At 48.9% G+C, this 26,298-nt stretch overlaps 2 protein-coding genes across 6 annotated transcripts in view; one reads left to right on the forward strand and one right to left on the reverse strand.

Annotated features, from left to right (window-relative positions):
- Positions 1–1,734: 1,734 nt before the first annotated feature.
- On the forward strand, positions 1,735–24,296 carry TSTD2 (thiosulfate sulfurtransferase like domain containing 2). The gene is made up of 10 exons (XM_028712465.2): positions 1,735–1,879; positions 3,313–3,521; positions 4,558–4,889; positions 6,858–6,972; positions 9,412–9,537; positions 11,381–11,486; positions 12,835–12,953; positions 14,009–14,167; positions 17,073–17,211; positions 20,065–24,296. The coding sequence occupies exons 2-10, from the start codon at positions 3,330–3,332 to the stop codon at positions 20,292–20,294; spliced, it is 1,518 nt and encodes a 505-aa protein (XP_028568298.2). The 5' UTR covers positions 1,735–1,879; positions 3,313–3,329; the 3' UTR covers positions 20,295–24,296.
- The window catches only part of TMOD1 (tropomodulin 1), a 49,530-nt gene continuing 47,161 nt past the window's right edge, over positions 23,930–26,298 (reverse strand). For all 5 annotated transcript variants that reach the window (XM_077921525.1, XM_077921526.1, XM_028712260.2 and 2 more), the window contains one exon: positions 23,930–24,783. In XM_077921525.1, the coding sequence (XP_077777651.1) occupies positions 24,719–24,783 (65 nt within the window). In that variant the 3' untranslated portion in view covers positions 23,930–24,718. The remainder of the gene's footprint in view (positions 24,784–26,298) is intronic.

A 26,298-nucleotide genomic window follows, 5' to 3' on the forward strand; every position in this document is an offset into this window, starting at 1 on the left:
TCCCCCCCCCCCCCCCGCAAAAAAACCGTTTTTGATCTGGGCTTCCACTGAAATGAGGCTGCATTTTAAGTAGTATTTTAATCTTGTTTTGAAGTTGTATTTTAATCAATTGTTTTTATACCTGATGTTAGCTGCCCTGCACCCGGTCTTGGCCGGGGAGGGGTGTAAATAAAATAAAATAAAATAAAATAAAAATAAGTTTGGCACTGTCTGTCCCATGCAGGGATCAAACCTGCAACCTTGGCATTATCAGCACCACACTCTAACCAACTGACAAGCACAGAGAGTGGGCTCCCCTTGCACATAAAACCTCTTTCGGGGGAAGAGTGAAGGATGGCACTGCCTCCAATTTTCATTCAGTTTTGTTGTTGTTGTTTTAAAGGAAAGGCTGCTTCTGCTATCAGAAATTTTGGAAATACTGGTTTCAGGTTCCAGAGATTTGCCTGTTAGGATGTCCTTACAGGCGGCTAGCCTTTTCCCCTTGCAGAGAGAGCGCCACCCCCACCCAGTTTTTGTCTCCTTTCCTCTTGCCATTGCAGGCTTGTTGTTGTTTAGTCGTTTAGTCATGTCCGACTCTTCGTGACCCCCTGGACCAGAGCACGCCAGGCACTCCTGTCTTCCACTGACTCCTGCAGTTTGGTCAAACTCATGCTGGTAGCTTCGAGAACACTGTCCCACCATCTCGTCCTCTGTCGCCCCCTTCTCCTTGTGCCCTCCATCTTTCCCAGCATCAGGGTCTTTTCCAGGGAGTCTTCTCTTCTCATGAGGTGGCCAAAGTATTGCAGCCTCAGCTTCACGATCTGTCCTTCCAGTGAGCACTCAGGGCTGATTTCCTTACTCAGAAGGAATCCCCACTGATTTCTGTAGAGCTTATTCGCAGATAGGTCTTGAAAGACATTGTGTGTTTTAGAGGGTGCAATTTGCTTACCAAACCCCACAGTTGTTGTTGTTGAGTCGTTTAGTCGTGTCCAACTCTTCGTGACCCCATGGACCAGAACACGCCAGGCACTCCTGTCTTCCACTGCATCCCGCAGTTTGTTTTTTTCCAAAAAGTTTTTATTGGTTTTCACAACATTATAGACAAACAAACACATAAAACAAACAAACAGAAATCATAACCTTATTAAAAATTACACTTTCTAACATTGTTAAGTGGCTTCCTCGCTTCCCCTTGGTTGGATTTCATTGCATGTCCTTCTAACGGTTTTCCAAATCACAGTTCTTAAAGTAATTTAACTTAAACATTAACATCCTTAGATCTTCACATTATGAAATTAAACATATTAATTCATCACTTAACTTAAATAAAACCCTAAGCCAATTAAGTATCTGCAAGCTGTTTTCAGTTAGTTTAACTTAACATATTTACGGTAACTAAGTCATTATTAAATTTGATCTAATCTTCCTGATACTCCTCCTCCTGGTCGTGGACTCTTCCAGTTAGGTCGGCTAGCTCCGAAAAATCTGTCCTTCCAGTGAGCACTCAGGGCTGATTTCCTTCAGAATGGAGAGGTTTGCTCTTCTTGCAGTCCATGGGACTCTCAAGAGTCTTCTCCAGCACCAGAATTCAAAAGCATCAATTCTTCGGCGATCAGCCTTCTTTGTGGTCCAGCTCTCACTTCCATCCATCACTACTGGGAAAACCATAGCTTTAACTATACGGACCTTTGTTGCAAAAGGCTGTGAATTGCAAGGAGTCCCTCAAGTGCAGCTTTCCCAGGGAGGAGCCGGGGTGGAGGGTTGGGTGGGAGGGGAAAAAGACATGCTTTCCCTTAGCAGAGAGAGTCAGCAAATTCTGCCGCCTGCTCGGGAGGGGAAGGAGCCGCTTCAGAGAACAGCTGGATCAGAGATCTCCTGGGGACACAGGGAGCTTTGCAAGGTAAAAAGGGGCGATGGAGCAATAGCAGGAAGGAGGGAGAGGAGCTCTGGGTTGCAGCAAACAGAACAAGGCAGAAAGAAAATCCGGAAAGGAGTGGAAAGGAGCCTTGGCTCATGATCGCTCCCATTGAATTCTGTGGGACACCGGGTCAATGGGTTGCAGCAGTCTGGAGAGGGGGAAAAGCCTATTTAGCCAAGAAACGTGAGTCCAGCATCTGGCACAGACGATTTCTTTGAACTACTCACTTTTGCTTCCTCTCATTCACACGGCTGTGGAAAGAGCAAAGCACAACTTTTGGAAGCAGCCGAACTTTTGGGGGGCGAATTCTGGCAGCCGACAACCTCTCCAGCTTGCTTGCCGTAAACATGGGTCTTTTTCGCTTGCGGAATGATGCTTTAAAGCACTTCGATCTCGCAACACCTTTACAACAACCCTGTAAGGCAGTCTGGTATTCTGCTTATTGCAAGCGGGGGGAGGGCCGGATTCTGGGGGATAGTGTCCTGCCACAGACGCCCGCCCACCCCTTGAGAGATGGGCAAGCTTCTTCACACAGCACAAAGTGTGGAACTGGCTCCCAACAAGAGGCGGGGATGGCCAGGAATTGGGATGGTTTAAAAAAAACAGAGAAATCCATGGCAAATATAGCTATCAAAGTCTGCTTGCCACAATGGCTATTTTGTACCTCCACCGTCATTCAGAATCACACTGTCCACAGGTGAAGACAGAGCTTAATAAAAAAGAGAGATCATGGCATATTCTGAGAGATCACGGCATAGTCCTCAGCTGCAAGGTGAAGTTATCAGTCTTGCCCCCTTCCCCTACGCTTCAGGTAGACTTTTTCTACCTTTTTTATTTTAGTTTTTAAGTGCCACGTGTTGCTTCCATGGTGAACAAGGAGGCTATTTCAGACATTAGCCTGGGAAGGAATAGGAATGATTTGGACTGATCACAATGAGGATGCTTTCAGACATAGACCCACTGCCCTAAAGCATCATGCCTGCCTCTGCTCTTTGCTTTCCACATTTTCATATATTGTGCTCCACCTCTGCTTATATATATATATATAAAGTAAAGGTAAAGGGACCCCTGACCATTAGATCCAGTCGTGACCAACTCTGGGGTTGCGGCGCTCATCTCGCTTTATTGGCCGAGGGTGCCAGCGTACAGCTTCCGGGTCATGTGGCCAGCATTACTAAGCTGCTTCTGGCAAACCAGAGCAGCGCACGGAAACGCTGTTTACCTTCCCTCCAGAGTGGTACCTATTTATCTACTTGCACTTTTACATGCTTTCGAACTGCTAGGTTGGCAGGAGCAGGGACCGAGCAACGGGAGCTCACCCTGTCGCGGGGATTTGAACTGCCGACCTTCTGATCAGCAAGTCCTAGGCTCTGTGGTTTAACTATATATTCCTCTTTTGGAATGATCTCTCTTAGGTCCCAGAGAAGAACTTATGCCCAGCTGCTGTGACGTAGCAATGACCTCTTCTTTGTCGCTACCTGATGGAGACAGTACCGCGGAATTTTGCATTTTAACATTTGCAGACCTGGAGCTGAAAGATCACGGTCCTTCCCCACCCAAGGGCCACCTGAAAGCCGAATTAGATGCCAGGGCCCGAAAGAAGTATGCGTCCGCAAAGAAAAAGGTATTTGGTGTCTGGTTCACACAGTTAGAACGTACACAACCGTCTAGTGATATGAAAATTGTTGTGCAGATGGCAGCTTCTTGGTATTGGTCCTGAATAGGGTAACTGTGCCTCTGAAGGACCAGGTGTGCAGCCTGGGAGTCATTCTAGACTCACAGCTGTCCATGGAGGTGCAGGTGAATTCTGTGTCCAGGGCAGCTGTCTACCAGCTCCATCTGGTACGCAGGCTGAGACCCTCCCTGCCCGCGGACTGTCTTGCCAGTGTGGTGCATGCTCTGGTTATCTCTCGCTTGGACTACTGCAATGCGCTCTACATGGGGCTACCTTTGAAGGTGACTTGGAAACTGCAGTTAATCCAGAATGCGGCAGCTAGACTAGCGACTGGCTGCCAAAACAATATAACACCGGTTCTGAAAGACCTACATTGGCTCCCAGTAGGTTTCCGAGCACAATTCAAAGTGCTGACCTTTAAAGCCCTAAACAGCCTCAGCCCAGTATACCTGAATGAGCGTCTCCACTCCCATCATTCTCCCTGAACACTGAGGTCCAGCTCCGAGGGCCTTCTGGTGGTTCCCTCGCTGCAAGAAGTGAAGCTACAGGGAACCAGGCAGAGGGCCTTCTCAGTAGTGGCGCCCGTCCTGTGGAACACCCTCCCATCAGATGTCAAAGAAATAAACAACTATCTGAAGGCAGCCCTGTTTTTAATGTTTGATGTTTTATTGTGTTTTTAATATTCTGTTGAGAGCTGCCCAGTGTAGCTGGGGAAACCCAGCCAGATGGGCGGAGTATAAATAATAAATTACTATTATTATTTAAACCTCCCCAACTTTCCCCGTATCAAATCTGTTCTGTAGAGCGTTAGAGACCTAGGAGGAGGATTAAAGTAGGGTGTCAGCGTGTTCAGAGAGTCAGTGCTCTTTAAGCGGGGGGGGGGGGGGGGAATGTGGTTCGAATGTGCATAGTATGACCACAGTCTTTGCCTTCTCCAGTGGAAAGGTGGTCTGTGCCCAAAATTCTCCCTTTGTCGTTTTCGCAGGCCTTTGCTCTCTTCGTCAAAGCCAAGGAAGTGGTAGCTGACACTTGCTGCCCGATGTCTGCTTGCCAAAGGGCGATTTCTTGGAGATGCTGCCAAGAAACTTTCAAAGACCTGACTGGAATTCACAGACATGTAGCGGCTCAGCATTCGGGCGATGTGGGGCAGCAGACCTCCGTGATCCTGAAACAGATGGCACGCGGTGTCAGTGTCACAAGTAGCCCAGTTTCGTCAGCAGATGAAACATCCAGGCCTAGCAGGCCCCTGTACAGAAGCCAAGAGATGTTCCAGAAGCTTCCAGACACAAGCCATATCGATATCAATGAAATGACAAGGTAAGAGGTTGTTTTGTTTTGTTTTTGTTTTTTAACAGACACAAACAGCACCTGGGAATGCACAGTTCAGCAAATTTCAGTTTATCCTCTCCCCCACATCTTAAATTCAGATCTCCAACTTTCTACATCAGTTTGCAGTTTTTTTAAAAATAAGGTCACCCCAATAATAATCATATTACAGTGGTGCCCTGCAAGACGAACGCCTCGCAAGACGGAAAACCCGCTAGACGAAAGGGTTTTCCGTCGTGGAGGCGCTTCGCAAAACGAATTTCCCTATGGGGTTGCTTCGCAAGACGAAAAAATCTTGCGTGTCCCTGCGGGTTTTTTTTTGCTTCCCCCCCCTTTTCCTAAGCCGCTAAGCTGCCTATCAGCTGTTCCGCTGATAACCCGCTTAACAGCTGATCGCGAAAAGCCGCTAGACAGCTGTAGCGCTAATCCGCTAAGCTGTCAATGGGCTTGCTTCGCAAGACGAAAAAACCGCTAGACGAAGAGAATCGCGGAACGGATTCTTTTCGTCTTGCGAGGCACCACTGTATTATTTATACCCCATCCACCTGGCTGGGTTGCCCCAGCCACTCCCCCAAATTTGTCAGCATTGTTAGTGTGCATTTCTCCTAATATACTGTGCAATTTTGCCTAAAAATAGATGGCCCTCTGTCATGTATGATCGAGCTGAGATTCCTGGATAGCAAGGGTTGCCCTAATAATAATAATAATAATAATAATTTATTATTTATACCCTGCCCATCTGACTGAGCTTCCCCAGCCACTCTGGGCGGCTCCCAACAAAATATTAAAATACATCAAACATTAAAAGCTTCCCTAAACAGGGCTGCCTTCAGATGTCTGAAGACATCTAGACGACTCGCAGGGTCCCTTCCAACTCTTCAATTCTATGATTCTACGGACACTTCTGCAAGCAATTTCCCCATATAGAATCCATTTTTGTATGCTGTTTTCACTAATATATGTGAGCGGTTTCCCTAGTTTTTGGTTGGCGAAATACACAGAGAAATTCAGTGAAATACAAAAGTCAAAGGACAGCTGCATGTTGGGTCAGGAATTGGACGGAATTTAACGTTGAGCTGACACTGTTGTTATGTCAGTGCAAGCATTTCTGCTTCCAGGGGGACTGATCTCCCTTCCTCCCCCTGCGTACTGTTCCACGGGTTCTCCCGACCCTCTAACATGGATTTGGGGGAGGCGTGGGGGGGCACACAGTGGGGAGGAGATGGGAGAAAGCCCCATCCCACTAGCAGGAGTCTGGCCCTCTGTTTCGGGAAGTGCAAACGAAGCCAGTTTTCTCCCCCAAGCCTTACTACTCAGCGGCGTAGCGTGGGTTGTCAGCACCCGGGGCAAGGCAAGTAATTTGCGCCCCCTAACCCGGGGCAAGGCAAGTAATTTGCGCCCCCTAACCCCTAACCTGCCGCCACTGCCAGCTTCTTCTTGCTGCTGCCTGGGCTGGGGTATTTACAGTAAAGTAGCCACGGCGGCGGCGGCGGGTCCGTGTCAGGTGATCTGAGGCGAGTTGCCGCTCGCGCTGCCGCCCAAACGATGCAGCTTGCCCAGAGGAGGAGGAGGGCAGAGAGGCGAGGAAAATGCAACATGGCCCAGCAGCTGCAGCAGCAGCAGCGGCGGGGCTGTGAGGAGGGGCTGCCTGGCACGCCCTCCGCGGCACTGACACGCGGGGACCGCGGCGAGCGCTGAGAGCCGCTGCCAGCTCGTCGGTTCCGCGAGACATGGGGCTCTGCTACAGCCCCCCCCCCAGATGTTGCGCCCGGTGCGGCCGGCCCCCCCTGCACCCCCCACGCTACGCCACTGTTACTACTGACCCTGCACAGTTTCCATGTCTTTGTGCTGCAAAGCGGTCTATATATTTGGATAATAACTTCTCAGGTGTTATATGGCCATTGAGGAAGACATAGTTTTTCTTACGTAAGCCTCTCCCTGCTCCCCCTTTGCTGACAGTGACGGTGAGCCTGGCCAAGTTTTGCTGTACTATTGTTACTGCGAGGTGGCAGATCCCCAGGGACTCTGTGACTGGCAGAGGGCTTTGTGCCAACACCTGCATCTCACGGGCAAGGTAAGTAATTCAGCGCACTACACGGCGAAGAGTTGCAGCAGATTGGCTGTCCAGAGCTATTCCCCCCCAGCAGACCTGGCAGGCTAGGGGCGCCTCCCATATCAGGAATCTCCTATCTGTTCAGACACCTTACAAGAGCCACTGTGGTATAGTGCAGGGCTGATATGGGACGCAGGTGGCGCTGTGGTCTAAACCACTGAGCCTCTTGGGCTTACTGATCAGAAGGTCGGGGGTTTGAATCCCCACGACAGGATGAGCTCCCGTTGCTCTACCCCAGCTCCTGGCAACCTAGCGATTCATATCACGCCAGTGCAAGTACATAAATAGGTATCACTGTGGCAGGAAGGTAAACGGAGTTTCCATGCACTCTGGCTTCCGTCACAGTGTTCCAGAAGCGGTTTGAGAGCCAGTGTGGTGTAGTGGTTAAGAGCGGTAGATTCATAATCTGGTGAACTGGGTTCGATTCCCCGCACCTCCACATGCAGCTGCTGGGTCACCTTGGGCTAGTCACACTTCTTTGAAGTCTCTCAGCCCCACTCACCTCACAGACTGTTTGTTGTGGGGGAGGAAGGGAAAGGAGAATGTTAGCCGCTTTGAGACTCCTTAGGGTAGCGATAAAGCGGGATATCAAATCCAAACTCTTTAGTCATGCTGGCCACATGACCCGGAAAGCTGTCTGTAGACAAACGTCGGCTCCCTCGGCCTGTAAGTGAGATGAGCGCCACAACCCCATAGTCGCCTTTGACTGGGTGTAACCATCCAGAGGTCCTTTACCTTTACTGTTTACCTAGTGTAGGCCTGGGTGCAAATCATGATGCATTTGCAATGCGAAAATCATACTGCGAAGCCAGCTAATGCCTCTACATAGCTCCATCCTGATTTCAGACATTGTGATACACCAGTATATTGTGATGTTTCACGGGTGATACATCACAAAGTTGAAACCCAGCCCAGTCCTGCTGTTCCCTTCTACATAAAAAGGTAAAGGGACCCCTGACCATTAGGTCCAGTCATGACCAACTCTGGGGTTGCGGTGCTCATCTCGCTTTACTGGCTGAGGGAGCCGGCGTACAGCTTCCAGTTCATGTGGCCAGCATGAGTAAGCAGCTTCTGGCGAACCAGAGCAGCACACGGAAATGCCGTTTACCTTCCCGCCAGAGCGGTACCTATTTATCTACTTGCACTTTGACTTTGTGCTTTTGAACTGCTAGGTTGGCAGGAGCTGGGACCGAGCAACGGGAGATCACCCCGTCGCAGGGATTCGAACCGCCGACCTTCTGATCGGCAAGTCCTAGGCTTTGTGGTTTAACCCACAGCGCCACCCAAGCCCCTCTTCCCTTCTACAGAGTTCCATCCTTATTTCAGACATCGTGATGTATTGGTGCATCGCGGCATTTAGCTGGTGATATGTCTCAACACTGAAGACCAGATATCGCCCAGCCCTAGTATAGCGTCAGGCTTTGGGCACACTGTACCTTTAAAGCACAGTGGAAGCTCCTTCCCTTGCCCCTCAATGAATTCTGGGCACTGTAGTTTGTTAAGGGTTGCTGGGAATTGTATCTCTTTGAGGGGGAAACTGTCATGCCCATAATTCTTTGAGGGGAAATAATGTGCTTTGAATGTGCATAGCTTGTCAGACTTCCTTCTTCTTCTTTGGCAATCACTCATAGCCGAGTAAGATTGTCTTCCATAAACACGGTCTTAGCAGGGAGTACGTAAGTGACTGTGGAGGCCAATTCTGGATCCACACGTCCTTCCACAGTGGGGACATAGGTTTCCGGGTGGGAGCTGATCACGGCGAGGGTTTGCCAAGCGTGCCTTCCTCTTAGCACGTTTCTCCCTTGCGTCCTGCATTTGAGAGTCTTCAAAGCCCATGACACCTTTGGTAAAGGCTGTTCTCCAACTGGAGCACTCGTAGCAGGCCAGTGTTTCCCAGTTGTCGGTGTTTGTACTACATTTTTAAAAGATTTGCCTTGCGAGAGTCTTTAAACCTCTTAGGGGACTAGGACCTGGTAGGACCTAGGGTTCAAATCCCCACTCAGCCACAAAGCTGACTGGTCTCTTAGCCTAACCTACCTCACAGGGTTATTGTGAGGATAAAATGGGGAGGGAGGAACCATGCATGCCACCTTGAGCTCCTCGGAGGGATTGTGGGCTATAGATTCAATCATAAATAAATCACATTAGTTCCAACGAGGAACTAATTTTCCTGAAATCCAATCCTTTGGAGAGTAAGTCCACCAAAGGCGTTATACAACCTGTGATAGCTTTTCCCTTGGATTAATTACATGCAGCTGTGCGCAATGTGTCGTTTGGGCTGGAAGGCCAAAATCCAATGCATCCTTTCTTGGATGTAAGCCAATCAGTTGCACTTTACTCCTGGGTAGGCCTGAGTTTCGCATCTCGTCTCCTGCCCTTTCCTTCTTGGTTGGTTTCCAGGTGCGAATAGCTGCTGAAGGAATCAACGGAACCGTTGGTGGGAGCAAGATGGCTACTAGTCTTTACGTGGAGGCGATTCTGTCTCACCCCCTCTTTAAAGGCATTTTGACAAGGGAGGATTTCAAGGTGAGAGACCTGATCTGGTTGGCATGATGCGGAAGCGCCCATTCTTGGTCCTACAGCGTGCATTTCTTGAAGTGCCCTTTCGTCCCCACCTACGGTCTGCAAATAATAACATCCTCAAGGTCCCAGGCCTCAGAGAGGTTAGGCTGGCCTCAACTAGAGCCAGGGCCTTCTCGGCTGCGGCTCCAATCTGGTGGAATGCTCTGTCACAAGAGACTAGGGCCCTGCAGGACCTGACATCTTTCCGCAGGGCCTGCAAGACAGAGTTGTTCCACCAGGCCTTTGGTCAGGGCGCAGCCTGACTCCCTCCTCTAGCAACCTGCACAGAATTTTGCCTAATCGGTTGCCATCAATTTGATTTTAATTAATTTTTATAATGAAATATTTTTAGAATGTGTGATTATCTGACTGTTTGATTATTTGATTGTTGTTAGCCGCCCTGAGCCTGGCTTCGGCTGGGGAGGGTGGGATATAAATAAAATTTATTATTATTATTATTGGAAGGCAGAGAATCCAGTCGTAGGCAGAGCTAGAGCTCCAAAAGAATGGATTTGCAGCGTGAGACTGTCAAATCCACTTTAAATGCGCAAACCTAAATTTGCTGCTGAACGACGGAAACGTATCTGCAAAATAGTAGTTGCTGGCATCTATCTGTCTTGAGAGACAATGGAGTATGCCTCCGGGGCTGAAGTCAAACTGCTGTGTTAGCAGCACCAAAGTGACCTCTCTGGGGCGCAAGCCTGGGCAGTGTGTATGGAGGCCTCAAGCTGCCCAGATGGCAAGACCCTCCTCTCAGCCTGCCTGATGGGGTCCGAAGGAAAGCGGGGCAAGATGTTTGGCCCCAGCTTGGCTACAGGAGTCGCTGGAAGGAGACGTACAAGACTCCACTCCAGATTTACTGAGCCTTTTCTTTTCCCAAAGATATGCTGCAAGGCCAGTGGAGGTTTAGGAGAGTTTTCCTTCTCCTGTATATAACAACAACAACAACAACAACAACAATTTGCACCTCACCCATCTGGCTGGGTTTCCCCAGCCACTCTGGGCGGCTTCCAACAAAGATTAAAAATATATTAAAATATCACACATTAAAAACTTCCCTGAGCAGGGCTGCCTTCAGATGTCTTCTGAATGTCAGGTACAGTCATACCTCGGGTTGAGCACATTCGAGTTGCGCTCTGCGACAACCTGGAAGTAACGGGAGTGCATTACTTCCGGGTTTCGCCGCTTGCACATGCGCAGACGCTCAAAATGACGTCATGCGCAGAAGCTGCGAAAAATGACATGCGCGTGCGCAGACGTGCCATCGCTAGATACGTTTGCTTGTGGATGTGAACGGGGCCCCGGAACGGATCCCGTTCGTATCCAGAGGTACCACTGTAGTTGTTTATCTTTTTGACATCTGATGGGAGGGCGTTTCCACAGGGCGGGCGCCACTACCGAGAAGGCCCTCTGCCTGGTTCCCTGTAGCTTTGCTTCTCGCAATGAGGGAACCGCCAGAAGACCCTGGGCGCTGGACCTCAGTGTCGGGGCAGAAGAATGATGCTACCTTCCCAGGTTGACAAGCCTCATCTCCTCATTTCCCTCTTCAGCAAGTACATAAACCGCCTTATAGCAACAGGCTGGCAACAGCCTTCAGCTCCAGGGGGCAATAGAGAGACAATGCAGCCTGTTGTCTAGGGATGTGGAACCTCAGGTGCTGCTGGACTACATCTCCCATCATCCCTGACCATGGAGCACATTGGCTGGGGCTGATGAGAGTTGGAGTCCAACAACGTCTCCACTTGACCTGCCTCCAGCGTAGAGCTCTTGGTACCTGTTTCTTGTTGGTTTTCTCCCTCTTCCTCAGACCAGCGCAGGAGGAGCCCACTGTTTCACAGACCTTCGGGTTGGCGTCTTTGAAGAAATTGTGCCCATGGGAATCAACCCGCAGAAAGTCTCTTACAAAGAAACAGGTGTGGAGAATAATGATACAATAATAATTTATTATTTATACCCCGCCCATCTGGCTGAGTTCCCCCAGCTGCTCTGGGCGGCTCCCAACAGAATATTAAAAACACAATAAAAAAATCAAACATTAAAAACTTCCCTAATCTGGGTCAGATAGTTGTTTTATTTCTTTGACATCTGATGGGAGGGCGTTTCACAGGGTGGGTGCCACTACCAAGAAGGCTCTCTGACTGGTTCCCTGCAACCTCACTTCTTGCAAAGAGGGAACCACCAGAAGGCCCTCAGAGCTGGACCTCAGTGTCTGGGCTGAACGATGGGGGTGGAGACGCTCCTTCAGGTATACTGGGCCCAGGGCAACATCTCTTGGCTTTAGAAGGACTGGGAATTGATGGGTAGGGGGCACCAAACATGGTGGGGAGCTGGTGGGGCAGAGGACAGGGAGCCCAACTCAATTAAAGGCGGAGCCAAAGCTAGAGATGGGCGGAGCCGACTGAGTCTAATTTTGCCTTTATCCTCCTTCCTGCTGAGTTCTACTGAGACTAAGGTGGAAGTAGCTGACACCCAGAGCTCTGCCCCGGACCAGTTGTAAAAACTAGAAGGGAGGTAGGGGGCAGGCTCAGGTTGGTAGAGCAGAGCCCCATTTGCCTTAATGGACAAACTGCATTGACTGAACACTGTAAAAGGAAATGGCCGCTGAATTGATGCCACAGCCTCTGTTTGCTTCCCTTTGCTCTGTCCTTGAAGAACCTGGTTTTCAGGACTATTGCAAAGGGAGACTTCAGGCAGTCCCAGTTCACGCACCCAAATTGTTGCTTCCGTATGGATTCGAAACACTTTAATCTTATACCGAAAGCTGTCTCATCGGAAGGGGTTTCCTGTTTTGACGCAGGGTTCCCCACACACAAGGGACGCAGGTGGCGCTGTGGGTAAAAGCCTCAGCGCCTAGGGCTTGCCGATCGAAAGGTCGGCGGTTTGAATCCCCGCGGCGGGGTGCGCTCCCGTTGCTCGGTCCCAGCGCCTGCCAACCTAGCAGTTCGAAAGCACTCCTGGGTGCAAGTAGATAAATAGGGACCGCTTACTAGCGGGAAGGTAAACGGCGTTTCCGTGTGCGGCTCTGGCTCGCCAGAGCAGCGATGTCACGCTGGCCACGTGACCCAGAAGTGTCTCCGGACAGCGCTGGCCCCCGGCCTCTTGAGTGAGATGGGCGCACAACCCTAGAGTCTGTCAAGACTGGCCCGTACGGGCAGGGGTACCTTTACCTCCCCACACACAAAGGGAGGAGAGGAATGCTGTTTGAGTCCAAATTCAAGTTTGTTTTTTATACCTTTGTAAGCCACTTTCAATTGCTTGCAGGGATACGCCTGACTCCAAAGGAGTTTCATCTAGAAGTGGAGAAATATCTCTCTCAGGGTAACAAAGGGCAAGCGGACACCATTTTGCTGGACTGCAGGAACTTCTACGAAAGTAAAATAGTAGGTGGCTTTTGAGTTGGCTTTTATTTTCTTCCTTGGGGATTCGAAAGTCTGAAGGAAGCAGATTTCGCCTATCTTTAATTTATATCCCACCCAGGGCAGCAAATAACATGTGATAAAACAGTAGAAAAGCATATTAAAAACAATTCCAAAACAGATGCAGCCTGGGGAAGGTTTTCAGCTTAAAGATTTGTTGAAAGAGGAAGGTCATCATCAGTAGTTGCCAAAAGGACAACACTTCCTCCTTTCTATTCCATCTGCTTTCTGCCATGTTTTAAAAATGATTTCATTTATAATATTTATAGCCTGCCTGTGGGACGCGGGTGGCGCTGTGGGTTAAACCACAGAGCCTAGGACTTGCCGATCAGAAGGTCAGCGGTTCGAATCCCCGCGGCGGGGTGAGCTCCCGCTGCTCGGTCCCAGCTCCTGCCAACCTAGCAGTTCGAAAGCACACCAGTGCAAGTAGATAAATAGGTACCACTCTGGCGGGAAGGTAAACGGCGTTTCCATGCGCTGCTCTGGTTCGCCAGAAGCGGCTTAGTCATGCTGGCCACATGACCCGGAAGCTGTACGCCGGCTCCTTCGGCCAATAAAGCGAGATGAGCGCCGCAACCCCAGAGTCGGCCGCGACTGGACCTAATGGTCAGGGGTCCCTTTACTTTAGCCTGCCTGTGGAACTTTCAGATAACCTGTTTATTGAGCATTCTTCATGCTTGCTTTGTAGGGTGGTTTGATGGTGTGGCATCAATGCAAGTGCTATCCCACACTTCCCATTGCATCTCCCTGTCACTTTCCTTACCGCAAACATTCCAATTTTGGAGGGAAGCAGGTTTATTGTGCAATCCTTTCCAACTGCGTAGCCTGAATTTGCCAGTATGTGATTGAATCCCCACCCCGGAAATAGTGGCAGTCTGGAAGTGCCTCTTCATTCTCAATAGCAATAGGACACTGATGCAGAAACCCCACATGAGACGTCCCACTCTCCAGAAGTGTTTCAGTGGCCCCACTTTGCAAAACACTCAAGTTAAGTGGCATGCCTCTCTTTTGGCCCCCAGGGACATTTCCAAGGTTCTTTGGCTCCGGACATCAGGAAATTCAGCTACTTCCCCACCTATGTGGATGAGAACCTGGATCTGTTCAGGGGAAAGAGGATCCTGATGTATTGCACGGGAGGAATCCGTTGTGAGCGGGGCTCAGCCTACCTCAGGTCCAAGGTGAGCAGCTGCCTCAGGGGAAAGCACTCGGCCGAGAGAATTTGTGTGTTGCAGAGCACGACTGGAGCAGTCAAATGTTCCTAGCTTTGCTGGTTTGACACATAGGTCCACAAATTTATTTATTTAATTTTTTTCAAAACTTTGTATTGATTTTCACAATTTTATAAACAAACAAATACATAAGACAGACAAACATAAATCATAGCCTTATTGAAAATTACACTTATTAACTTTGTTAAGTGACTTCCTCGCTTCCCCTTGGTTGAATTTCATTGCATATCCTTTTAACCGTTTCCCAAGTCACAATTCTTATAAAATTTAACTTAAACATTAACATCCTTAAATCTTCACTTTATGAAATCAAACATATTAATTCTCACTTAACATAAATAAAATCCTAAGCCAATTAAGTATTTTTTCTTCTTAAATTTGTGGACCTAATGTAAATAAATATACAGTATTTTTCGCTCTATAACACGCACCCAACCATAACACGCACGCAGTTTTTAGAGGAGGAAAATCCGTAGGCATGCCACCCGTGGGCATTCCCTCCATAACACGCACAGACATTTCCCCTTACTTTCTAGGAGGAAAAAAGTGAGTGTTATGGTGCAAAAAATACGGTAGGTCCACAAATTTAAGAAGAAAAAATGATGACAGCAGAAGGATGACAGCACCGGGTAAAGTTGCATTCAGCACTTGAAATAATTATTAAGAAGGAATGGAAAGGGCATAAAGTTCATCTACTCTAAATGCTCTGATTAGAGCTATCTCATCTGTAGCAGCACCCTTAGCTGATGAGCCAATACAGTGGTACCTCGGGTTACATACGCTTCAGGTTCCATACGCTTCAGGTTACAAACTCCACTAACCTAGAAATATTACCTCGGGTTAAGAACTTTGCTTCGGGATGAGAACAGAAATTGTGCTCCTGCAGAGCAGCAGCAGGAGGCCCCATTAGCTAAAGTGGTGCTTCAGGTTAAGAACAGTTTCAGGATAAGAACAGACCCATAGCTGTCAAGCGTCCCTTATTTGGCGGGACAGTCCCTTATCCCAGCGCCATGTCCCGCTGCTGTCCCTTATTGATGAGGCTTCGTTTGGCTGCTGACTGGGCTTTCTGCCTTTGGCTTGGAAGGGCTCAGAAGTTGAACATACCTGTGCCTGGAAAATCCCTTATTTTGGCTGCTGATCCCTTATTTTCGAGGCTGCTGGTCCCTTATTTTCAAATCTGTAAGTTGACAGCTATGAACAGACCTCCAGAACAAATTAAGTTCTTAACCTGAGGTACCACTGTATAACTTAGAGGAGGCAAAGAATCTGCTGCAACATCTCTTCAAAACATTTAATTTCTTTCCTTATAGAAACAAAGCTCTTTCAAGTGCCACCAGGAGTAACTGCTCAAGCCATTAGCAGAGAGGAGAAGCCATCCTGTTATTTCCTGTGCTGTCTGTGTTTTGGCAAACCTCCCCCTAGAGACAAGGTCCTTTAAGGTTCGGAGATTAACGCTTGTCCTTTCAAGGCAGTTCACTGAGCTTAGAGGCAACAGATATTACACTTGAGGCCCTGCCGTGATAACCGAAGCAAATTGTCTCCTGTCATTTCACAGTTACCTGGCACAGAATCCCATCTCGCTTGGCTTTTGTTTTAAATAAATGCAAAGCTGGTTTCTGGTCTTCACGTTTAGTGGAAATGCATTTCTAAATGGGCAGGGGGTGCCCGTAAAAAGCTTTTTCAGTCAAGGAGCAGAGCTTCTGTGTTTTGGCTGGCAACTTCCTGGTTCCTCCCTCAGGAACATGGGTCATGTTTCCCTCAGTTTCCTATGTTGCAGCCCTGAGTCGTGCAGGGCGTCTTCTTATGCATGTATAGAGCAGACTCCCCATGCACAGGGACGTGGGTGGCGCTGTGGGTTAAACCACAGAGCTTACGACTTGCCAATCAGAAGGTTGGCGGTTCGAATCCCCGTGACGGGGTGAGCTCCTGTTGCTCGGTCCCTGCTCCTGCCAACCTAGCAGTTCGAAAGCACACCAGTGCAAGTAGATAAATAGGTACCTCTCCGGCGGGAAGGTAAACGGCGTTTCCGTGCACTGCTCTGGTTCGCCAGAAGCGGCTTAGTCATGCTGGCCACATGACCCGGAAGCTGTACGCTGGCTCCCTCGGCCAATAGATGAGCACCGCAACCCCAGAGTCGGTCACGACTGCACCTAATGGTCAGGGGTCCCTTTACCTTTTACCCCATGCACAAGTTGTGAATGCGACAGCAGCAACAGTGGGAGCAGACGCAGCAGAGGCACCTTGCTTATTATATACTCAGCACCGAGCAACATGTGAAGAGGGCTTAGGTGGAGGGCAAGGTAAGGTAAGGAGAAGGTGGCTCTGCGGTCTAAACCACTGAACTTCTTGGGCTTGCCGATCGGAAGGTTGGCGGTTCTAATCCCCACGACAGGGTGAGCTCCCGTTGCTCAGTCCCAGCTCCTGCCAACCTAGCAGTTCGAAAGTAAGCCAGTGCAAGTAGATAAATATGTACCGCTGCGGCGGGAAGGTAAACGGTGTTTCCCTGCATTCTGTTTTCCGTCACTGTGTTTCGTTCTGCCAGAAGCGGTTTAGTCATGCTGGCCACATGACCCGGAATGCTGTCTGTGGACAAACACCAGCTCCCTTGGACTGAAAGCGAGATGAGGGCCGCAACCCCATAGTCGCCTTTGACTGGACTTAACTGTCTAGGGGTCCTTTACGTTACCTACAGGGAGGGCCAGGACATTCAGTACAAGGATGTTCTCTCCCACCTCAGAAAATAAGCAGGTAGTACAGGTAACAATAACCAAGCCAATTGCAGACTGGAGAGAAGTCTTTGCCTCTGGGTCAGAAATTAATAGAGTCTTGGTGGTTTGGGGCTGTTCTGAAACAGGGCGTGTGCAAAGGAGTGTACCACCTCAAGGGTGGCATCCACAAGTACCTGGAAGAATTCCCAGATGGGTTCTACAGAGGGAAGCTCTTCGTCTTCGATGAACGTTATAGCATCTCCTCCAACGGCGATGTGATTTCAGGTAAGTGAGCCCCCTTTCCTGAGGGGCTTTTCTGACATTTTCCCTTTCCTAGGCTTATTTGTAAACTTTAGTCCAGGGATGGGAGTTGTAATGGGAATTGGGGGTGCTCGTGCGTAAGTTGCCACCACTCTCGGCGAGGTTGCCTGGATAAACCTTTCCCTGGCTGGACAGTCCTGATTCCGCGTCTGTCTCAGTCACTGGCAGAATCCGTCAGTGGGCGTTTCCTGAACTTCTTCCAGCATAAAAGTTCTTTGACGCCAAGTCTCCGCCTAGCCTCCCTGCGCGGAAGTCTCCTGCGCAGGGAGGGTGTGGGCAGCGGAGGACCCGTACTCTCTCCGCTGGTCTCCGGTGAAGAGTCCTGGAGCCTCCTCTCCGATTCCCCCATCTGCCCCCCTTCTCCACTGGTGTTACGCTGATTTCCTTCCCTGGCCAATGAGTCTCCTCTCTCCCTGCTTGGCCCTTCTCCGGCATCGCTTGGGAGCCTTGCCTCCACTCCTAGCTCCGATGGCAGTTCCCTGACAGGAGTGTATGGGGTTTTAGGGGAGGTGTAGTAGCTCTGGTGGGGGGACACACCATGCTCCTTCTGGGGTAAGTTTGTCCACCTTTGGTCCCCCCCCTGCACTCAGCTCTGTGGCTCCTGGAAGCTATCAGAATGCAACAGCGTCCACACTCTGGGAATGGCTTTGACTGGGCGCCTAAACCTGGCGAAGGTTGTCAATGGGTCTCAAACCCTTGGTGAGTTAGGGACTTGTCCTATATGCAAAGACAGGCTCTGGCAGATTGAGCGGATGAGACCAATAGAGGTTACAATGGTCTCGAAGCTTGTTTCTGCACATGCCGCAGAGGGAAGCAGATAACTGGGCACAGTAGTTGGGGTTGGGGTTATTTTCATTCGGGTATAACTGAAGATTATTATTATTGTTAATTGATTTATTGGTTTATTTATAGTCTGTATAAGATACAGTGGTACCTTGGGTTATAGACGCTTCAGGTTACAGACTCTGCTAAACCAGAAATAGTACCTCAGGTTAAGAACTTTGCTTCAGGGTGAGAACAGAAATCGCGCAGCAGCGGGAAGCCCCATTAGCTAAAGTGGTACCTCAGGTTAAGAACCGTTTCAGGTTAAGAACGGAGGACCTCCAGAACGAATTAAGTTCTTAACCCGAGGTACCACTGTATTGTTTTTTAATGTTTGATGTTTTATTAAGTTTATATATATGCTGTAAGCCCCCCAGAGTGGCTGGGGAAATAATAATAATAATAATAATAATAATAATAATAATAATAATAATAATCATCATCATCATCATCCCTGTCTTGGTCCTTTCTTAGATCCCCTGCCTCATTCCCCTGGACCCCCATCTTACTTCCCTTCTTCCCTGGGCCCTTTTGCCTATCTGGCAGGGACTGGCAGGGCTCTGAGGAGGGGTGGAAGGCGTAGCGGTGCCAGAGGCTGATCTAGGGGAAGGGGACAGTGATTTATGGGGTTTTGTGCCCCCTGCAAGGCAGGAGCCAGAGCTGGAGGATGGGGAGGGGGTCTGAACAGTCAGAAACGGTGGAGGGAGGACAGGGCACACCAGGAGCTGAGGGAGAGATGGTGCCTCAAGCGAGGGGGCTGGCAAACTCCTCCCCTCTGCTGCTGCCCCCCAGGACCAGGAGGGGGCTTGAAAAAGCAGGCGCAGTAACACCTTCCATGGAGGAGAAGTCAAAGGTTGCTTGTGCTGCGCCGTTGGGACAAGAGGACTTAATTTTGGGGGGGGGTAGGCGTTTGGATTTGATATCCCGCTTTATCACTACCCTAAAGAGTCTCAAAGCGGCCAACAATCTCCCTTCCCTTACTCCCCCCCCCCCGACACACACTCTGTGAGGTGAGTGGGGCTGAGAGACTTCAGAGAAGTGTGACTAGCCCAAGGTCACCCAGCAGCTGCATGTGGAGGAGCGCGGAAGCGAACCCGGTTCACCAGATTACGAGTCCACTGCTCTTAACCACTACACCACACCGGCTCGGAGCACAGGCCCAGAGAGGGGAAGCAGCTCGCTAGACACCAGAAGTGTATTGCGCATGTTTGGTGCACCTCAGGAACTGCTGTATGTTTGTGCTTTGTCAATAAAGACTCAAACCACCTGCGCTTAGGACTCCATCTTGGATCTGAGCACCTCAGCCAATGGCTGCTCAAGATTTTGCTTCTCTGCGATATTAGGCAAGCCTAACCATGAATTTAATGGTGCGTAAGGTTTAAGTGGGATTAGGATGGCAGCTTTGAGTCAATTTCTGCTGCAGAATAGAGCGGGGGGGGGGGGAATTAAGGAGTGCCTTTCCTTCTTGCATTGAGGCAGCTTTTGTGGATTGAACGCAGTGCTTTTTTTCCTGGGGGGACGTAGGGCTACGCATACCCCTAAACATTTTGTGAATTGAATGGGAGAAGAAACTATTTTTTTATGAATCATCAGTTCCGTTGCGCTCCCCAATGGCAGCCTCATTTCCTGTCACGGTGTTTCCTGGGTCTCAGGCGGACGCGAGAGTATCCCTAAACATTTTTAAGGGGGAAAAGCATTGATTGAATGTGTCTTCAGCAGAAGTTGCAATGAATGCAGAATAGAAAATTCATCTGAGCAGGCTTCCTCAACCTTGGCCCCTCAGATGTTTAGAGACTACAATTCCCATCATCCCTGACCACTGGTCCTGCTAGCTAGGGATCATGGGAGTTGTAGGCCAAAAACATTGTAGGCCGAGGTTGAGGAAGCCTGATCTGAAGGGTCTGCCAGAGGACTTGGGGAGGGTGGGGTCAGCGGCAACCAGAAATAGCGGCTATTGGCCGGAGATTTAACCCCCTCTTCCCTCTCTTCCTCCAGCCTGCCGTTACTGTGGGATGCTCTGGGACCAGTATCGACTTTGCTCCACCCAGCCCTGCCGCCAACTTGTCCTGGCATGCCCGCAGTGCCAGCTGAAAGGGTTCACAGCCTGCTGCCCCCTCTGCCAGAAGAAAGGCCTGGCGCTGGCTTCAGCTCCTTCCGGACCCTTCTTCAAGGAGGAGTGTGAGTGCACTGGCACACGGCGGCAGGTGCCGGTGGAGCGCATCTAACCAAGGACCCCACCTCCTTGGACATCCGCTTGGGGTGCCCAAATCCCAGCTCTCTTTTCAGGGGATTTGAGGCAGGCAGCTCCATTTGGCAGCTTTGCTGACCTCCGGTTTCAGGCAGTTAATCAGGGCTTCATGGCAACGCTATCGCAACTCTCCAAACTAAATTAATGGTGCAAGCATGTACACACAACAGAACTCCCATGGTGCTACACAACCGTTTCCTTGTGCGAGATGATCGCCCCTTCCCTTCGGGCGGGACGCAGAGCGCTGACAGAAAGCATCACTGCTCTGCTTCTCTGAACCAGGGCAAGGCGACAGAGCGACAAGGCACAGTGAGGTGTAAAGAGGAAAGGAAATTAAAGGAAAAGCACACCACCGACAGGTAGACTCTCATGTGTATGTGCATTGGGAGGCTACAATGTGCTCTGGCTTCCAGCAAATGTGGGCCACCTATACATGCAGTGAGTGATGCGCTTGTAGGTATAGGCTGTGATTGGCCTGCAAGTTTCCCAGTCTTCCCTCCCAAAAGGTGAATTTTGGGTAGGAAACTGCGCTGGTTCTCGGTTTTTGTGGAATCCCCACCCCTGCCCAGGTAGGAGATCTGCATGGGCACCTGAAGAATCAAAATAATCAGAATTGTAGAGTTTGAAGGGATCTTAAGGGCCATCTAGTTCAACCCCCTACAATGCAAGAATCTCAACTAAAGCGTCCATGACAAGATGGCCGCCCATCCTCTTCTTAGAAACTTCCAAGAAAGGAGAGTCCACCATCTTCTGAGGGACTCCCTCCCATTTTGAACGGCTCTCACTATCAGAAACTTTTCCCTGATGTTTAGTTGGAAACTCCTTTCTTGTAACTTGAAGCCACTGGTTCAAGGAAAAATAATAATAATAATAATAATAATAATAATAATAATAATAAATTTTATTTATATCCCGCCCTCCCCAGCCGAAGCTGGGCTCAGGGCGGCTTACAACAATCAAATAACCAAATAGTTGAATAATCACACATTCTAAAATATTTCATTATAAAAATTAATTAAAATCAAATTGATGGCAACCAAAATACTGTGCAGGTTGCCAGAGGAGGGAGTCAGGCTGCGCCCTGACCAAAGGCCTGGTGGAACAACTCTGTCTTGCAGGCCCTGCGGAAAGATGTCAGGTCCCGCAGGGCCCTGGTCTCTTGTGACAGAGCATTCCACCAGATTGGAGCTGCAGCCGAGAAGGCCCTGGCTCTAGTTGAGGCCAGCCTAACCTCTCTGAGGCCTGGGACCTTGAGGATGTTTTTATTTACAGACCGTAGGTTTCTCTGTGGGGCATACCAGGAGAGGCGGTCCCGTAGGTACGAGGGTCCTAGGCCGTATAGGGCTTTAAAGGTTAAAACCAGCACCTTAAACTTGATCCTATACTCCACCGGGAGCCAGTGCAGGTGGTATAGCACCGGGTGAATGTGATCTCGCAGCGAGGACCCCGTAAGGAGTCTCGCTGCGGCATTCTGTACCCGCTGGAGTTTCTGGGTCAGTCTCAAGGGCAGCCCCACGTAGAGCGAGTTACAATAATCCAGTCTGGAGGTGACCGTCGCATGGATCACAGTGGCTAGGCTTGCTGCATCTACCCTGTGACAGCCCTTTAGTTATTTGAATATGGCTATTGTACATCTCTCAAGTCTCCTCTTATCCTGGCTAAACATACCCAACTCCCTCCAACAGTTCCTTGGAAGGCCTGGTTTCCAGATCCTTGACGATCTTTTAGATCAGTGATGGCCAAACTTGGCCCTCCAGCTGTTTTGCAACTCCAACTCCCATCACCCCTAGCTCACAGGACCAGTGGCCAGGGATGATGGGAACTGTAGTCCCAAAACAGCTGGAGGGCCAAGTTTGGCCATCACTGTTTTAGATAGTAAATGACATCAGAGACCACAGGTTTGCAAGAGGACTCAGAAAGGGGACTTAAAAGTTCCTTAAAATGCACATATAGATGAGTAAAGGTGGTTAGCAGGTTCCAAAACAGGGGGGGGGGGGCAAAACCTCTGTGAAGCAATTTGACATACTCCCCCAAATTCCACCACTTCGCTCTGGGTTAATGCGTTACAGATTTTTTTCTCAGTAAGCAATTTACATGGAAATGAGCATGGAACGTCCACTATACAGTCATTCCTTGGAAGTCAAACAGCCTAGTTCTCGAACGTTTTGGCTCCCGAACGATCGAAACCCGGAAGTGACTGTTCAGGAAGTGAGCTTCCTGCAGCCAATAAGAAGCCACGCTTTGGTTTTCAAATGTTTTGGAAGTCGAACGGACTTCCAGAACGGATTCTGTTCGACTTCCAAGGTACGACTGTATTCCGCTACGTTCTGGAAGTGGCTTTTACTTCATGTGAAAGCTCAAACATAATGTGGAAATTAACAGCTAAGGAAATAAGATAAACTCCTGTGTGGATACAGCTTAGGAGACACAGAATTATGCAAGGGAACAGAAGTTATTATATTTGCATAACATGCACAGGTTGTAGAAATCGGCCTTTCTTGGAGTTTTTATTTGCGGGTGGAGCAAAATTCACACAACCTTGGCTTAAAAGCGGAGGCTGTTTGGAAATGCAGCAAAACTGACCCGTAGTTTGGTGTCCCGTGGCGTCCAGGAAGGGCAGGCTTAATCAAGATGCATCTCTGGCAACTGCCCAAAGTATAGACAGAACTGGTGGGAATATTGCAAATATACGTTTCTGCACAGTGCCTGTGCATCTAGTTGCAATTAGCCCCTTCTTGCAAAAGGAGGCAGACCCCTCTGGACTCCTGGATCTGCAAACAGGGGGAAAGATTTGAGTAGCTGGCAGACAAGATGCGACAAGATTACGAGATGCGATGCAGGGTTTAAAGAGCCTAACAAGGCACTAATCAGATTCTTGATTCTTCTAGCAGGAATGGTCCAGTATGTATTTTCAGCCGAGGTTGTTATTATGAGCAATGGTTTATTAAGGGGTACCATATTTTTTGCTCTATAAGACTCACTTTTTCCCTCCTAAAAAGTAAGGGGAAATGTGTGTGCGTCTTATGGAGTGAATGCAGGCTGCACAGCTATCACAGAAGCCAGAACAGCAAGAGGGATCGCTGCTTTCACTGCACAGTGATCCCTCTTGCAGTTCTGGCTTCTGAGATTCAGAATATTTTTTTTCTTGTTTTCCTCCTCCAAAAACTAGGTGCGTCTTGTGGTCTGGTGCGTCTTATAGAGCAAAAATTACGGTAATTTACAAGCAGTGGAAACATTACAAGGCTGGCTGCAACGGACCAGGCAGTGCTGCAATGAACCTGCCATTCATTTTATTAAGTTCCACAGAGGGTGCTGTGCCATGTTTGAAAGGGCCCTGAGCCAATCTCTGCTCCTCAGGGCCTGATAGTGCCCTGAGCTTTTAAGGGCAGCATCAACCTCTGCCCCTCTTTCCTGTTGATTTTGGGGGGGTTCTTTGATGGGGCATATTGTGACACCACCAAGGAGATTTTGCACCCAGGCAGGCAGCACCCTTCTCCTTTGGCAGAAGACGCATTTGATCATAGGCAACAATAGTGAGGGCAGTTCTTGAAACAGAAGTGTGACAAATGAACAAAGCAGCCATTCAGAAGAATAAAGAGTCCAGACACTTCCTTGTGCTCATTAGAAGACGTTTTTAAGAGAACAACATGTGCAAATTCACTGTTTTAAGGTCTTGGATTCTTCAGCAAGAGAGAAACAACTGACACCCCAGTCGGCAGCTGTCTTCTTGTGACTATTGCTTGGGGGGGGGGGAAGAGTGGCCTTACATTCTTTCTGTTGGGTGGGGGTGTAGAGACTTATTAACAGATGCTTTATAAACTTAGGTTGCAATGCAGGGCTGTGGATATTAGGCGACTGCAATTCACAAGTCCTTTAAAAAATAACAATGCAAAACTGGGTTGATAGAAATGCTGTCAAACTAGTAGCTTCTTTCTAATTCTTGGAGATTGTCAAAATAAAAATAAAAGTATTTTTTTAACCTTTTCTGCTACATTTGCAGAGTAGCATTGCATCCTTTCGTTGTTGTGAACTACTCATGCATATCACACCACACACAAAAATTCCATACCAAAATTAAGCTACGGCCTATCAGCTGAAGCCATCTTTGTGCTATGATGTTATTTTGTCAGAATCCAAAATTAGCACCTTACTGTAAACAGGCTCAAACTGGGATTACTCAAACAAACAAACAAGAAGATGTCATTCTCCACACAATGATAATACGGGTCTTTGCCTACAATCACTATTTCGTTTAAACCTTCAGTGCGCAAGGATGTCATATGAAGAAGAAAGAAAAAGCAGGCACCACAAATTCTCTGCACTGTTTGCTCCACACCAAAGCGTTGCAATCCAGTGCGAGCACGAGACTTTGCAATCCAGTGCCATCGGCACAGCCAAGAGCTACACTCCGGTCCGGCACTTGGGAAAAATGGGCCCGTTCAGGTCCTCAAGCCGCCTCTTCCTCACTGAAAAAAAAAAAGAAATACAGTTGAGGTAAAAGAGCTGCTATGTGCCTGTCCGGTTTGGGGGCAGGGCGTTTCCAGAGATACTCTAAATCAGGCTTCCTCAACCTCGGCCCTCCAGATGTTTTGAGACTACAATTCCCATCATTCCTGACCACTGGTCCTGCTAGCTAGGGATCATGGGATCTGTAGGCCAAAAACATCTGGAGGGCCGAGGTTGAGGAAGCCTGTTCTAAATTATCAAATACTTTTTTCACACACAAGAATGTTTTGTGTGTAAAATCTGTGGTAATAAGACAGCTAATCTCCTCTGGAAACAATCTAAACCAAGACGGCCATTTCGTAGTGACATCCATGCGAGGCCCTTTCTATACCACAAATTTATTTTGGCTTGAGACTGCCTTTCTCCATCGCTCAAGAATCCTAGGAATCTTAATTTGAGGAATTCTATTCCATACTCCACCACTGCCCCTTGTATTACAGTTCCAAGGAATGACCGCAAAGCCACATCACTGTGCAATCCCATAAATCAGGGGTGGCCAACTCCCAAGAGACTGCGATCTACTCACAGAGTTAAAAACAACCCCATTTTGGGGGGTTCAGGTCAAAGTTGTTCAGCTTTTTTTTAGGGAGGATAGCCCTGTTGAACTTCTTTGGGGGGAGCCAGTGATCTGTCAGTGATCTACCACAGAAATCCAGTGATCTAACGGTAGATCACAATCTACCGGTTGGATGTGCCTGCCATAAATGTTTACTCAGAAGGAATCTCTATAATAAACTTCGGTGGCGGTTGTTCCCAGCTAAGTGTGGCAAAGATGGCAGTGTAGTCTTTGGTTTTGCCTCCCAGCTGAGAAGCCCTGGAAAGTTGTTCTACTCTGTGAAAGGACCAGGGGCTGGGGTCTCGGGTCCAACACGGAACAGGCCTTGGGAGTCTTTGAGATGAAGTCTTGCTAGTTAAGCCACGTGCTATTACGGAATGCAAAAGGCACAGAAGACTGATATGTTGGTCTGAAAATGAAACGGGACAGCAGGAGTTTCTTTTGTTGTGTTAAGGCCTAAATCGGCACGTTTCCATTGTTGAGGGACATCTGAAGGAAGAACCAGTCACACGTATATCGCAGAGGGGTCAAAGCAGGTCTCTGCGAATACCTGTTAGCAGTTTTGTGTGACACGACAAGAGTTGGGGACTGTCGGATGATACAGAACAAAAGACAAAAAAGAAGGCAGTCCTCTCTCAGGAACAGCCACAGAGTCCCCTTGTTGCCTAGGCTGGTGAACAAGCCTAACCTGGAAACTTTTTTGGCGGGTGCAGTGATCTGCTCTGGCCAACGACCAGTGTCAAGAGGCTTCCTTACTGGTTGGCCTAGTCTCCCTGCAGATCCACACTTTGGCCAGAGCTAGATGGTGCTGCACAAGAATGAATTCTCACGTCAGGTCTTCAGGACCTGCTCCAAGTCCTGACCCTCCAGGACTTGGTTTTCTAATCAACTCTGTGCTTGCAACAGGGCAGAACTGTAC

The sequence above is a fragment of the Podarcis muralis genome, chromosome 17, assembly GCF_964188315.1.
Source record: "Podarcis muralis chromosome 17, rPodMur119.hap1.1, whole genome shotgun sequence".
In the NCBI taxonomy this organism is placed as follows: Eukaryota; Metazoa; Chordata; class Lepidosauria; order Squamata; family Lacertidae; genus Podarcis; species Podarcis muralis.